General features: G+C 39.6%; 1 protein-coding gene and 1 long non-coding RNA gene across 2 annotated transcripts in view; one reads left to right on the top strand and one right to left on the bottom strand.

Annotated features, from left to right (window-relative positions):
- The window catches only part of LOC132376390 (uncharacterized), a 251,195-nt gene that overhangs the window by 191,365 nt on the left and 43,832 nt on the right, over window positions 1-15,998 (top strand). The gene's annotated exons all lie outside the window — the stretch shown is intronic.
- Window positions 4,458-5,095, bottom strand: LOC132376379 (bolA-like protein 3). The gene is made up of 2 exons (XM_059942056.1): window positions 5,090-5,095; window positions 4,458-4,820 (listed from the first exon to the last, which is right to left on the bottom strand). The coding sequence occupies exons 1-2, from the start codon at window positions 5,093-5,095 to the stop codon at window positions 4,458-4,460; spliced, it is 369 nt and encodes a 122-aa protein (XP_059798039.1).

Below are 15,998 nucleotides of genomic sequence, written 5' to 3'. Positions count from 1 at the left end.
AGTTACAATAAGAAGAAAACCATTAAGAAGAAATTTTCTCAGTTCCATGTAGAAACATTAGCATCATTAAGTTCACGTATTCTGCTTGGAGCATGAAGTCACAAAATAGCCTCACCATGATAGCTCTTCATCTGCCCTATAGTTTCTCACATTAAAAGTTTTTCTTTTATTATTGCATGAGAAGTACTCACGTGTGAATTTCCCTTTCTCAGGGAAGCAAACATATTTTTAATTGTTGTAGTACGTTATTGGATTAGCATGGAAGAGAGCCTTAATGAGATTGCTGAAATTAAAGGCTGGGTTCACATCGTCCCTGGGATGCTCCTACTCAGTACCTGCCGGCCTGAACTGCAAGGCGTGCCATTCACACTTGGCATACCCTCCTGGGGCATTAGGGTTCCTTGATGATAGGAAATACAGTTGTTAACTTTATAGTACACAGACACAAGTGAATTATGAATATATTGAACAATTTTCCTGCGTTTTAATATGAATAAAATAAGGCTTTAAAGAAATTTCATATTTGTGCTGTACTGCTCCAGAGGTAGGCTCCCAGGTTTCCAGGAATAAGCACACTTGCCTTTCAGTTAAGGGCATTTTGGAAGGAAGGTCCGAGGAGGACCGGCTTAAACAATAGGGAGCATGACCCACTGTCTGTAGAAAGCACGTGTTAGATTATAACTTAAGCCAAAGAAATTAAAATGTAGTTTTGTCTCAAGATACGTTCCAATGGGACTTTTTCTCTAACTGCAAAAAGAACTGGGAAAAACGCTGGTTTTGAATTCTTGACCTTATGCTTAAAGTGTAATCAAGCTATTTTGGAATTAATTTAGGCATTATTTATTTGGAGAGAGTAGATTTATCAACTTGCTTCATACTTTCTACTTCTTACCTCTTTTGATTTGCCCCTTGGGTTTTGGGGGGGGGGTAGTTCTTTTTGATAATCATTGTTATCAGCTATCTCAGCTATAAAGGCCTCCTTCAACTTTAGATGGTTTGACCAATTTGAATTGCTGTTTAAATACATTATGTATATAAACATCATCCTAACAGAAACAGTTTGCAGATATTAGTCTTTTGTCTTCTGACTTTGAATATGTACATCTGCATGAAGGAGCATACTTTCTATGGAAGAACTTCAACTATGATGATTTTCTCCATCTTAATGTAATACCATCCAACAACCTCTTAGTCAAGGGAAATATCAGACCCCTGCCCTGCCTTCAAGGAGTTTCTCGTCTGTTATGGGAGATGAGATGAAGACATAGAAAACAATTTTAGAAAAAAACTGCCCCGTAAGGTGTTAACTTAATTAAACAAGGAGGCTATCAGACTAAGGTGGCTCTCATGCCAAGGAGGCCTACAGAAGCAAACCAAGAGCTGAGCCAGTAAATGCCTCCGGGTCACGAAATTAAAACACTAAGGACAATTAATCACAAACAGCCAACTAGGCTTTAAGTTCTAGCCAATCAAGTAATTTCTTTTCTTTGCTTCTGCACCTTCTCTGTATAAGTCCTTTCCCTGGCTCCTGTCCTCAGGGAGCTCCTAACCACTTCCCATTTGGCATACCCCAATTCACATCCATTTTGGCTCAAGTAAACTCTTAACATTTTTAATATGCCTCTGTTTATCTTTTAATGAAGGTATAGAAATATACATTCAGAAAGGAATTTGCTGTACAAGACACAGAGCCTTTCTTCGTAGTTTACTTGCAAACATCTAGCGAAGAACATGTATTTTAGTGTTAAAGCAGGCACTAGTCATGATTACAATTCCCCACATTTTTTTAATGCAGTCTCTGTATTCTGAAGAGCTTTCAGTTGATCCTCACAACAGTTTTGTGAGATAGGCAAGGCTTTTCTTCCATTTCACAGAGGAAGAAACTAAGATTCACAAGGCTAAATAACGTGTCCAGGGTCATAAACCTAAAAAGTGGTATCACAGTACTTGACCCTACTCCAGTGATTTCAAGTTCAGGTATATTTTCTCAAATGCTATGCTGCAAGATTTCATGCCATTTAAAGTCCTTTATAGTTATGACTTTGTATTTATAAGTGTGACCTTTATAGTCACATTAAAAGGAATCAACTCTGGAACTCAGACCTTCTATATCTGGGTGCTCACAAACATACAAAATAATTTTCTCAAAATGAGGTCTGTGGAACTCAGAGATGAGGAAAAATAGAAATAGAAATTTGGAATACTACATACTACAGGCCTCTCTGGGAGACTCATAGTGTACATGGAATAGAAAAGACCTTGAGAAATACTACAAAAAATAAGTTTGCTTACTGGTTTCCCAAACTAATCTGGACCTGGGTCGTCCTTTTTATCCCACTTATTAACAGTTTCCACATTAATTCTGAATTAGAGCTTATTTATATAAATTTATATAATACAATTATTTATATAAATCTCTTAGTTAAGAGTGGGATTAAAAAATTAAGCCTAGTTTGAAATTCCCAATACCAAATAGGGTAGTAAATGCCTGGAATATGAATCTTATTCTCCTTTACCTTTGAAGGTCCCTGTAAAGAAAGGAGAGGATCTTTTGGCTTCTTTTTTCCTCCTGCTTCCATCCTTTGGCTGTTCCAGAGCTGTTAACCACCATGCTGTGATGGTTTGAAATAAGCCAGCCTCACTATGAAAAACTTTGATAGTTTCAACATCTCTTTATTTTCCTCCCTGTAGTGATCACTGTGGCACAAAATGATTTTTGAGGTTATGGGATAAGAAAAAAAGTGCTATGAAAGCAGGTCTTATTGATCCTTTTGTAGGAGGTCTTATCATCGAGGACGGAAGATGCTGTTACTGAACTGCTTTTTACCAGCCTATGGAAGAGTCGATGCATTAAGTTGAAAAGAATGGGCTTAGATCATAAATCTGTTCTTTGGGGAAACTACAGATTCAAGCTCTTTGAAGATATTTATTCTTTCAAAGTTCTTAATTTATGTTTATTCATTTCCCCCAGTAGATTTCAGGCACAAAGATAAGAAGGAAAACTTAATTCTTTACTGTGGCCATGCCTGGTCAGTGATTAGTATGAAAATGCTTTCTAAGTTTTCCAAAATTGCTTTTAAAATAACCATATTTTGCTGCCTTTATTGGCATGCTTCTGTGTTTGATACTAGTTTAAATCTTGCTATTTTGTGAATATTATAAAATAAAACCCCAAAGAAAAAAGGCTGAAAGGAAATTCACCAAAATATTAACAACGATGGTTTTCTTAGGAAAGTGGAATTTCTAATATCTTACGTATTTTTTCACATTTTATGCTATACTGTTATACTATTACATAATATTACAATGAAAATCAGGAAAAAAAAGTACTAAAATTATGTAAAATTGAAAATTAGTGTCCTATTTCTCCCTAAACTACAGGCATGATTTAAAACTTTTTGTTTTTCCCTTAATCACCACCTTAAAAAAAGGAGAGGGGGGCCGAGTAAATGTATAATATTTCCAATAGTAATGCTTTGCTAAAATTAAATGATCACATGATGATGATTAAACATCTAGATCTGCCTCCAATAAAGAAATGAGGAACGGCCTAATTACTGTAGTTTGCCAGTAAAAACCTATTCATTTATCATTTCACCTAACATCACCACCGGAGTTTTACAAAAAGAGCCTTTTTCAATCAATGACTTCCCTCTCTCATAAACTGGGGTTTCTGTTGAGCAGACAGGAGGGATTTAGCTGACACTCGCTGAGCAGAGCCCTCCAGCCTTCACCATGAGTGCCTGGGGAGACTATGACTGATGTACATGCATCAGGTCTTAGGAGCTATTGCTCCAAATAATCGGAAACCAGGCATCTATCAGTTCTCCTCCCTTCATGTTTCTTATGTAGATTTATTTCTCATATAAATTCACTTTCCTATTGGTTTTGATACAGGTAAGACCAGAAAGACTTTGCTGAAAAGATTTGGGTAGTCAGTTGAGATTGTTTTTTCCCTCCTGAGAGAAACTAGAAATTTTATATGAAGAAGTAAGATTTTTCTTTGAAGGTACAGGAGGAAATATTGTATGTATTTAATATATCCCTAGGATCATTCCCTAAACTCCATACTCAGGTGCTAAATTTAGCCAGTCTAGTTTGACATGTTTTAGTGATGTTTCCTTAACTTCTCTGTGTCTGACTATTCTTCAGGCGAATAAATCTTGATGACAAAAGCTTCCCAATAAAGTTGATAATGAGCTATCCTGAAATTAATCATATGGTTTATGGACTCTCTAGACCCCTAGTTTCTCTTCTGTTCCTTTTTTTTTTTTTTTTTTTTTAAGCTGTCTGTTGCCTTTAATTAACATCTAAATAGATACCATATTCTTCTATAATTACAATATGGAAATGTCTATGAACAAAATAGATAATTTTTGTCATATGCCTAGGAAAGAATGGTGGCAATAAGATTCATCCAAGGTTTTAGCAGCAACATCTAGTCAGCCAGGGCGTGGTCAGTGTTTGGGGACAGAGGTAAATATCCACAACCCGTGCATACCTTTGACGACTTCTTTTAGTGCCTGATTTACCATCTGGTGCTGCTGGACCGTTCTCTTCTCCTTAAATTCTTCCGATTCGATTTGAATTTCGTACAGTGCCCCACAGCCTCCTGAAATGTCAGTGACTTTGATAGCTGTAGCTCGAGGAAAGTTTTCTTTGAGAATTTGGGTCACTTTGAGCTCCCCCTCAGTCTGCGAGGCAAACATGCGCTGGGCACAGTGGCGAAGAAGAAGCCGGCGGGTTCCGCGGAGCAGAGGCGCTGCCGCGGCGGGTCTCCACACCACCGGCCCGGCCGACAGGGCCCGCCGTCTCTGTTCCTTTTTTTTACCACATTAATAGATGCTATTTCACGAACTGCCGTAAGAAATTGAGACGATTGTGAAGTCCGTATCACTTATCATACCAACCTAAAGGGTGAGATATTTCTGTGGATAGGTATAAGTTAGCAGAAAATAAGAAAAAACACAAGGAAGAAAGCATATTACTAAGGACTTGAGAGTGATTAAATCTTTGGATTATCTAGTTGTCACATTTAAATCTACTTTTCCAGCATTTCTCTGCAACTTCTCTCTCATGAGTCCCTCACCTGCATCCTGGACTCCAGCCGTGTACTTCTTGATGGGTCATGTAGCTTGATATAGGAGAGTTTGATACCACCTTCTCCTCCTGTACCCTACCCTGGCTGAAAACCATTGCTCCAGCCATGCTCATTTTTTGGATACTCTGAACATTGGCCTCCTATGAATCTGTGTCTGACCCTGCAGTTTCCTCATTTATAATGGTCTTCCCACACTTCTCTGCTCCACCTCCTCCTAGATGCCACTCATATATCAAGAATTAGCTCAAGCACTGTCACCTTTTGAGATTTCACCGCCTTCCTCGGTACTACCACTGTACCTTGAAATGCATTCCTTTCAGCACGTGGGATATGTTGTGTTAGGATTATTTATTTCCATGCCTGTCTCTCCCTTCAGGATATGAGTACCTCAGTATCAGACAGTGGCTTATTCATCTTTGTATCCCATCACCTAGCAAAGCCTGGGAAAACCTAGATTCACAATGAATGTTGGCTGAATGATTCTTGGCTGAATGAATTGTGAATCTGAAGGCTGTAGATGAAGATTCTGGCAGGTGTGGTTGGAGAGAAAAGAGTTTTGAAAAGATTATGGACATGGGCTGTATGCTTTCAAAGGAAAGCTGGTCCATAGGGAGCATCTTGGGCAGCAGGTTTCTTGGGTAGAAGTGGAGAACAATGAGAGAAGGAGTAGGTTTTCAATAACAAATATCAATTATTTTGAATTTTTTCTTGGGGTCGTCCTGAACATGTGTTCTTATCCCTTTCTTATGCATTCATCTACTACATAGGTGAATTAATATAAAACGAAGTCACTGCTTCTAGCCATCAGGTTTTATGTTTGCTTAGTGCTGTCTCACATAGAATGATGAAATTCCAAGAAATTCGGTATTTTCCTAATCCTTTCCAATCTGTAGTTCTACAGAAAGGTCCTATAAGCGATCCAAATGATCTGATGGAAGACTCTTCTTGCTGGCCTTTATGTAGCTTGAATGCTTAAGGATCTTATGGTGAGAAAAATGACTTTGGAAGCTACTGGGTTAGAAGCATACTTCGTTCATTCAATGGGACAAAACACTGCCTAAGTCAGGGGAATAATATGCATTTTAGTATATCAGTGGGGAAATACTCCTGCAGAGGGCAGGAGGTGTGGTGGGATATGATTCTAGTTACCTACAAACTGGTTGCATCTCAGATATTTTGGATTTAAACTCTCCAAAGACCTGAGTCACCATACCAAGTTTCTTTAAACTTTTTTTTTTTCCCCTGTGCAGAATTGAGTGCTCTGCTGGGTGCTGCACTCTTAATCCTGATTTCCTTCCTAATTGCACAAGTGGTTGAGCTCTTACAACGCCATATTTTTGTTCATTTGCATTTACACAATATACTTCACCGTGTGCTTCAAATGCACCATTTGAATGTCGAGTCCTGTCTCCATCTTTAGGTTCTTATAATGGCTGGGCCCACGAGTAGGGCAAGTCTCAGGAGAGCTGCTATAATCTCAATATGAGACTGTCTTCTTACAATTGGCCAATATTCAGCTGACTTCTTAGGTGATGCTGAGTAGTAATTCAAATGGAAGAACACAGCAATAAGTACAGGGAAAGAACACCCAAGGTGATCATTTAGAAATCTTTTTCAGGTCAGAATAAAAGAACATGGGATTTGTTCTATTTTATTCCAAACACCATGTAATCAAGAGGGTCTCAGGCTCCCAGGGAGTTCAATACGTGGGGTTGCTTTATAAAACTGTTGAACAAAACCTGAAAGAATTCTTGCCTTGCATTTCCTTCCTAATCCACATACTTGTTTTCATACTTGGTCTCTCCGGTCAAATCATATAATTTCACCAAATGCTATAACTTCAGTTTCTGAAGAAGACCTGTTGATCAAATATAGAGCACATTTGAGGCGGCAAAACATATCCATGATGTGATCTATCATATTCACTACATTATAAATTTTCAACATGTTCTCCTCTTAGATTAACTAAATAAGCAAAAAGCATCTTAGTTATTCTGAATGGCAGAATCACTGGAACCAGAGGTGGAAGGGTCCTGATGCGGTCATTCTATACTGGCTTGTGCTAAAGATTCCTCTGTGGCAGGTTTTCTCAAAGTCCATACTATTGACGTTTGGCCAGCATTTCTTTGTTGTGGTGGCTACTCATTGCATTGTAGGATGTTCAACAGCATCCCTGGCCTCTACCCATTAGATGCCAGTAGCACTCCCCCGGTTATGACAACCAAGAATATCTCCATATATTGCCAAATATTTCTGGGGAGTTGGGGGCAGGGGGAACAAAATTGCCCTGGTTGAGGATCATTGCTCTGTAATAACAATCTCGGCAGCTGTGATCAGCCTACTTGGGCCATATTTTTATTCAGGAATTATAACATCTAATGAGATCTAAGAGATAAAATCTGGAGGTTTGGCTTGTATTGTGGAGAGTGAACATTTGTTAAATATCTCCAGTTCACAGCCAAAGTGACCTGAGATTTCAGAGTTGATGTAATGATTTTCTTCTCACCAGCCTATGCCCAGTCTGTTGTCTCAGACTTCCTCATCTCTTTCAAGGCAAGGCAGGGAGAAGCGCAGACCACCTTTCCCATAGATTTTCCAGCAACGACCTATTGGTTCTATATATCAAATCCTTCTAATCTTAATCGATTATTACCATTACTTTGAAATGTTTAGCTTATCAGTAGGATATCAACAGTGATGTTGCTCTGTAACATTTCAAATTGGAATCAAAATCTTGTACTTTTTTTGGGATAATTCACAAGTTGGATTTACTAATCTGTACTCACCTGAAGTTATAAACCCAGGATTTAATTTATGAAAACTGCCAGCAAATCTTAACAGCCTGCTTTTGATTTATAAGTCTCTCTTCTTTCTAATGGTAGTTGTAGCCAAACTGTTTTTAGTGTTTTGTAAGTCCAAAAATTAATTTCCATATCCTTAAATGGGTTTACAAATCCTAACACAGGTTTACAAGTCCTGAAACAGGTTTTCAAATCGTCAGTGAATCCTACATAAAAATACTTGACTTATAAACCTGGATTTTGCACCTGGTTTTCCAGGAAGGTATTATAAATCAGGAATTGAGAGCACCCCGGCAGAGTGAGCCCGGGCTCTCTTTGGGAAGTCCGGCTCTCCGCATCAAATTGCACAGGCCTGGTTTACAGCAGCAGCCCGAGCTGGCCACGGCTCCTCTGGTTCTGACATGCCAGTGCCTGTGAGGAAGAAGGGCCACGTCCCACAGGCTGGCTAAAACAGCCACTAATCAGACTGAGGACAGCAAACCATTCATCTTTTTGTCAGAAATGGGAAGTGGCATCCAGATAGTCGAAACTCCCAGTTCTAGCTGAGTAATACAGCAGAAATACACGCAGGCATTTGGCAAGATGCTAGTCAACATTAGCACTGACATTATGCTTCAGAGCCCAGGGCCAAGGTCAGGGTCAAGAGTGTGTGTCCTTCCTCAGATGGGGCTGAGGATGGGCATCTGGGCTTTGTCCCTCTGCCGTCTTCATCATGGTGCTGAAGATGTCTGGCCTACGTGAGGGTATACACCAAACTGGGGGCAGTGGTTATTCCGGGGAATGGGATGAGGGTGGGTGGGAGATGGGCAAACTGCATTTCTACTTTATTCACTTCTGGGCTATTTGAATGTCTTTCACAGTGAGCCTATATTGATTTCATAGTGGAAAAAAATCACAAAGAGATTTTGTCGAGAATACAAAGGGAACAAGAGGTTTTGTTTTTACTTGCTCTTTAGTAGGTGCCTAAAGTAGATCGTCACGCAGAGCCCCTTCATTAGCCAGCATTCCACTCCACTCCGCATAGGTGCCCCTTCACATTTACATAGCAGATTAAAGTCCTTCCATAGAACGCTTGCTTATTTACTCCTTCAGTTTCCTGTAAACCAGGCAAGGCAGCAGTCATGTTCCAGGTGTGGGAAATGAAGCTCTCAGAGGATAAAAAGCTTGCTTTCCCCAAAAGAATATTTAAGTGGCAGAGACAATATTTGGACCAGCTTTGGACTTCCAGTTCCCAGACTGGTGTTCTTTCCATGACACAACACGAGGCATCATGGCACACATAGGCCTTCCCACGGTAGAGGTTGGAGGTGCAACCTGTTTGCTCTGGTCTGGTGATCCTTGCTGCAGTTTACCCCTGTGTTAGCCACCATCTGTGACCCCAGTGAAGCTTTGTCCATAATGGTCTTCTTTGAAAAACTATGAGCTATTAAATTTTCTTCCTCTCTCTCTCTCTTTTTCTCTCTCACATACCATTCCACTAAGCCAAGTTGTGCCCTTCAACAATTCTGCCCATTCCCTCAAAAGTGGGCTCAAACACCAGTTTTTTTTTTTTTTTCCTTTTTTTGGTTTTGTTTTTTGTAAAGCTTTCCTGACCACTCTACCTCAGAGTGCTCCTTCGGATGGTCCTAACAGTGATTGTTTGTTCATCTGACATATAATTACATACCTCCTCACCTGATTTCTTTCATTTTTGGTGAGAAAGGATTTAAAAGGATTTAAAATCAGGAATTCTAGATTTGTGTTCTGGCTCCATTGCTTGCTGGAAATGAAGCCCATGAGCCTCAGTGTGTTCAAATGAGAATATATTTTAACCTACTTACCTACTGAACACAGTGATCATAATGCCCAAATGAGATAAGATGGGAGAAAATGTTTTGCAAACCTTAAATGCTGTGTAAGTCAAGTAAACTATGGAAGCTACTAACATAGTCCCACAGTTGGGGATCTGAAAAGTTTAAAAGTGCACAGGGCCAATGATATTTCAAAGTAACTTCAATGGTGATTTGGACACAATAAATGCAACACAGTTACATAGCATACGAATTTGCATTAAGTAAAATTATTAAAATATTAATAATTCATTTTGTATGCAAATTTTGAGATAAAGGGAGTCCTCGAACTTTAAAGATAGTTGCCGAAATTACAAAATTTCAAAGCTGTTGGGCTGAGTAAATGATAAACTATGTATATGATGTTGTTAGTTGGCAGTGCCTCTTTAGTTGTTAAAGAGAAGTAGCACTCACTCTTTACCGGAATAATGAACCATGCCTTTGTTCCATATGTTGAAATGTGTTGGTTTAATTTCACTTTACTATAATGAATCAATATAAAGAGCCAATGGCAAGGTTATTCAAGCTTTCATTAAGCAGTAGTGTTAGTGTTAGCGCTCTGAATCTCCCTCCTTCCTTTTTACCTTCCAAAATAGTAACCTCGTAACATAAGTTAGGTGGGAGGAAATACCATTTTACTGTGTTTTCATTTAGTAGAACTAACTCTGGGAAATATTAGAGATAATCCCGAGTAAACTAAGAAGGAATAGCAGAGCAGGCTTTCTTTCAAATTCTTTAAAGTTTTCAAATATCCAGCCAGGGATGATGGTAAAAAAATTGCTAAGATTGTGGGGACGTGGCTGTATGCTACACATCACTGTAACGCGCCCCTAGACTACATAGGTATGATGGAATTCACTCTGAGAAGGAAAACCGCTATTTATAGGACTTCTACTGATAGGAAACCTCTATTGATAGGACTCATTTTCCTATCAGGAAATTAGTCTTGAATTTTGCAAGGTTTGAAATATCTCTTTAGGAAAACCTCTCTTGCATAACACCTGACTTTCCTGCAATCAATGTGGTGAAGATATGGCCCCTAAAGATTGACAGCTAGGTACTGGAATACAATACAGATGAGACTGTAACCTTTAAAATGTTGTCTCTAACTTCCAAGACCTTTCCCTTTCTACATCTAGATCATCAACTTCTTGAAAGCAGGAATTAGTCTATTTCATATTCTTTGGACTTCCTCAGTATCTAGTAAAAAACCCATACACAACAGATATTTTGGAATAATTGATTGAAAATATGCACCTCGGCTGTGCACAGACTCTATTTTAGAGTCTAATAAGAATTTCACCCCATGGATGATTTTAATAGATTATTTCAGTAAATGGGGTGCTTTGTTCACAGTAAGTCCACTGGTTTGTACCTGGGCTTAGAGCTAAGATGTGATTTGAGGAGGCCTGCTGATTACTAAATGATTGTTTAAATCTTTGCTTGTTGTCAGAAGCCCTTTACTGAACACCACAGCATGCTAAAGAGATGCTCTCCAGTCTAAACAAATAAATCAGATAATCCTAACATAATATAGAATCTATGCACTTAATGAAAACCTTAACAGGGAAGATGTGTGATAAAAAGTATTTATGTGCATCACTTAATCTAATGAAAGGAAAAAAGAGCTACAGATCTGCAGTCTGCACATACAGACAACACCCTCTGCCCTCACCTCCCTTCATCATCTCTGCATTAGGACCACTGAATTGACAAACACATACCAGTATTAATTCAAGGTAGATATAAAGTTTCTAGCAATATCCGGGATTTAGAAGAAACAACAGAACTAATTAAGAGGAAATGCATCTTTTCTTTATGAAAATAAAGTCCAAAGAATTGTGGTGAACTTGGATGAAAAAAACTTACATTTGTAACTTCACTAACCTTTAACTAAAATTTCACATTTCCATCTGTTATGAATGTAGACAACAAACCACTATAGTAATAAGTAGTGTTTATGACCTCAACGCAAAATGTCTGCATATATTACTGTTGACGCAGATGTCTTGAAATAGCATGCATGCTTGCTCATCTCTGCTTTGAAATTATGGTAGTTATTAGACAAATCCACTGGATCTTGTTATTAAATGCATTAATAAAGAAGCACATAAAGCACTAGATTGCAAATTAAGAATGATATCTTTATGATATATTTGGTTTCCTTTGTAATCCCATTTATTTTATGTTATGCACTGAAGAATATTTCTGGCAAGAAATGAAGAAGATTCACAAGACTTTCAAAGGGGCTAAGGCCCAGGAAAGGTTAAGAAACCCTGGTTTGGGCTTCCCTGGTGGCGCAGTGGTTAGGAGTCCGCCTGCCAATGCAGGGGACACGGGTTCGAGCCCTGGTCCGGGAGGATCCCACATGCCGCGGAGCAAATAAGCCTGTGTGCCACAACTTCTGAGCCTGTGCTCTAGGGCCTGTGTGCCACAACTACTGAGCCCACGTGCCACAGCTGCTGAAGCCCGCGTGCCTAGAGCCCGTGCTCCGCAACAAGAGAAGCCACCGCAATGAGAAGCCCGCGCACCGCAACGAAGAGTAGCTCCCACTCGCCACAACTAGAGGAAGCCCGCACGCAGCAATGAAGACCCAACACAGCCAAAATAAATAAATTAAAAAAAAAAAAAAAAGAAAAAGAAACCCTCGTTTAATGGCAGTCAAAACCACAGTTGGATTGTCTTTATTTGGGAATTAACTGGTCATAAACTTTGAAGTCCAGGAGCCTACCTCAAAGTTGACAAAGAAGAAGTCCCTTTTACTGACCAGGTCTTTTATGATTATAAGATGGAGACTGGAGAGGCAACATTTGTTGCTACTGTGTGTCAGAAATGTCTGCACAAACAGAGAAAAGAGAAAAGAGGTCATAACCATTTGCTCTTTGTTTTTTCCCCCATACATTGGTTAAAAAGGACTTTTAACTACATCTCTTTAGACCTTCTCAGCAATAGGTAAATGATCTTTTAAAAAGCCACATACAAGAGAGCCATGCCCTTAATTCTTTGTGTCTTATGTACAGCATGAGATTTGCCATGTAACATTATTATATACAGTGATTATGCTCTACAGAAGAGTAATGGCAGTGGAAATAATCCCCAGAGCTGCTTTTGTTCATTGACATGAGTGATATCTGTTGCTTTAAAAAGTCTTTCCTGATTATAAATGGCTATTTCCTTGCCAAGTGCTGACCAGACCTGGCCTTCCTTTTCCAAGCTGACAGAAGGTTTCAGGTTGAAAGGGATTTGGACTTGAAACTGAATTTCTAATCTGACCAGCTCCCCAAATGGGGCTCCTGTTCTTGGCAAAAATGCTCTCTGCCCACTTCCAGAAAGTCATCAATTATTCAGAGGGACTTTTCAAATGCCAACAGCTTAAATAAGAAAATGTGCCATGACAGAAGGAAGCAAGAATGGAGAGTCTCAGGCTGAGTCTATCCTGCTAAAAGGAAACCTCCTGGACCAGGGCTTTAGTGCAAAGAAGGCTTTTGATCCAGTGACTCTCTAGACCAGCTGGGTCAAGGGGGAGGGGACCTGAGCACCGTAGAGGTTTTAACCCATTTGCCCTGAGGTGGGTGATCTGCGATACTGATTCTTGTTGTGTCTCATACTCTGTTCCCTGAGAAGCACTACTGAACATCACCTGATTCTTTATGGAGATTGCATTCATTCAATTGCATACTTCATCCTTTGATGTGGATACAATTCTTTTAAGTTCAAAATTTTAGGAAAAAGCTGGACATAAAAAGTTGACTCTCCTCCCCGCATTTCATTTCAATAGGCATTGAATATCTGCTATGTGCTTGGCATTATGATAGCTCTTATAGCAGACACAGTGTTTGCTCTAAGAAAATTCAGTCTAGAATAATGGATTGGGCAAGGACACAATGATTGTAGGTGTTTGAGTTAAGGGGTTCTTGCCTTCAGAGAATTAGATTTAGTCCCTCATTGTGTAGAAAGCTTGGTGAGTCCCTAGATTCTCAAATATTACTATACTCAACAATCTCTTTGGTTTCTTCATTTGTAAAATGAGAGATATAATATCTACCCCACAGTACATTGTTATTATACGTGACTTAAATGAGATTATGTACCAAAGAAGGACAATACCTTTTAGATATGTCAAGGCTGGGCTGATTCTCTAATTGAATAACTCACCTCCTTGTTGCATATGCAGCTCAAATGACAAATCACACCAAATCAGAGACCTTTGGGTCACTCCTGGACAAGACTTGTATTAAATTGATGGCATAATTAAGCTATTACGGGAATTAGGGAAAAATTAACACAGGGATGTTTCCAAGGAAGAAGTGGAATTTGCCCTGAATCTTGAAGAGTCTGTAAGCTTCTAAAGGGCAGGGAGGGGAGACATGGTTAGGAATGGCTTCTGGCAGAGGGAACAGTACAAGAAAAAACCTGTACAAAAAACAGTGAGTCGACTAGTTTGCATGGAACATGATGTTTGCATTCATTACAGAGTAGTGAGGAGATGGATATTGGAGGGTAGGCTGAGTCATACTGTGTAAGTTCTTCATTTAGGTGGCAGTCAGGGAAAAAAATGGAATGTGTTTTAACTGGATCAGAGCTTTGCTTTGGAAAATTAGTTTGGTAGCAGCATGTAGAATGAATTGGAGGGTGCAAGTAACATTCAAGGAAAGAGATAGACTGCGACAGTCCAGCATTAAAATAGCACAGGAGTTTGACAGCTATTTCAGGGCTTGGTTTTGTAGCACCCATGAAGTTATGATGATGTAAACTTGGACTGTGGCAGTGGAAGGGGGAGGCATTCAATAGGCTTTGTAGGAACACACCTGACACAACTTAGCACCAGCTTTATAGGAAGCAAGGGAGACAATGACAAGATGATTTGGAGGTGTGAGGGCTGGGTGAGAGGAAGAGAGAAATAGTAGAAATAAAGAATTTGGGAGAAGCTGGCCTGTGCAGTGAGAGATGGAATAAGTCATGAGGTCAATTTGGAGTATGCTGAATTTAAGTTGTAAGTGAGTGAATTTAAGTTCTGAGTGGAGGTGACCAGCAGGCTGTCAGCAATTTGGGTGTGGAGCTAGAAGAGAGATAAAGATTCAAGTATACTGTACACTTAGGCATCATTTCAAAGGAGGTAATTTTGAGACTATGAAAAGTAATAAGATTCCTGGAAAATAAAGAGAAAAAGAAAGCTAAGGTTAGAACATTAGCAAATATCTACTGTTGGTGTAGGGGTGTTGAGTGAAGGCACCGTGGGAGTAGGTGTGGGAAAAGCCTGCAAGGGCCCGGCAGGTAACTTAATGAGGAGGGGAGCCTGGGATTAGTGCATACTCACCCACTGAGTATGAGGTAGGTATCCTGGCGCACCAAGGAGGTGAGCCTGCTGCATGGGGACCATTGGGACTCAGTTTTAATGAGTGGGCCCAGTGTCACCAGATCTTCTGAGTTTTCAAGAGAAATCATGAATCTAGATTATAATGGGAATCATGGTATTATAAAACAATAAGTCAGATTTTTAAAAACACTGTGCAGAACAAAGAGAACATACCTGTTGTCCTGGCCTAGACCAAGGGCCGTGGAGCTCTCCTTCTGAAGTAGGTAGAGATAGAACAGTCAGAGAAGTAGGGGTAGAGCCAAGTTCCCATAGTTTGTAGGGATTCATCAATCCCTATGATGCAACAGGAAGTGAGAATTTCAAGTTGACTGAGTTCCATCGCTCTGGGAAGTTACAGAGGACAAGAAGTGAGAATGGCGCAGAGTCTGATGGATGGGAGGCAGTTGGTGGCTTTCTAGAGAGCAGTTTCAGCAGCAAGGTCAAGTCAGAGGTCAAATGGAAATAAAGACATGTCCACAGAGGGGAAAATTCTGAGATATTCTGTGGGGTTGATAATCTTACGTTGCTATGGCTGGGATGGCAGATGGGAAGTCCTTAGTAGCTGGACCACTGATTAAGAGCCTTTCATGAGTGAAAAAAGACTTTCCAAATTACTACATTATTATGAGTGAATTAGGAGAGCAATTTGATCACTTGGAAAGTGCTCCTCTTTCAATAAATGTAAAATATGGATTCTTGCTGAGATTTCTAAGCTGCTTCATCTAAATTATATGCTAAAGTAGAGAAACAGATGTTAAATATGATGAAAACCAATTACAAGTTCCACAGTACAATGCTGTGTTTTACTTACATTAGTCTCCCTGCTAGCTTAGGTGCCATCCGTTTTGCCTTTATTTCCTGTTCATAACTCCAGGGTAAGCAACATGGGGGATTTAAACAGTTCAGACTGG

This window comes from Balaenoptera ricei, chromosome 12 (genome assembly GCF_028023285.1).
Source record: "Balaenoptera ricei isolate mBalRic1 chromosome 12, mBalRic1.hap2, whole genome shotgun sequence".
Lineage (NCBI taxonomy): Eukaryota > Metazoa > Chordata > Mammalia > Artiodactyla > Balaenopteridae > Balaenoptera > Balaenoptera ricei.
The sequence above is the reverse complement of the archived record's forward strand: the minus strand, read 5'-3'. Positions and strand labels throughout refer to the sequence as shown.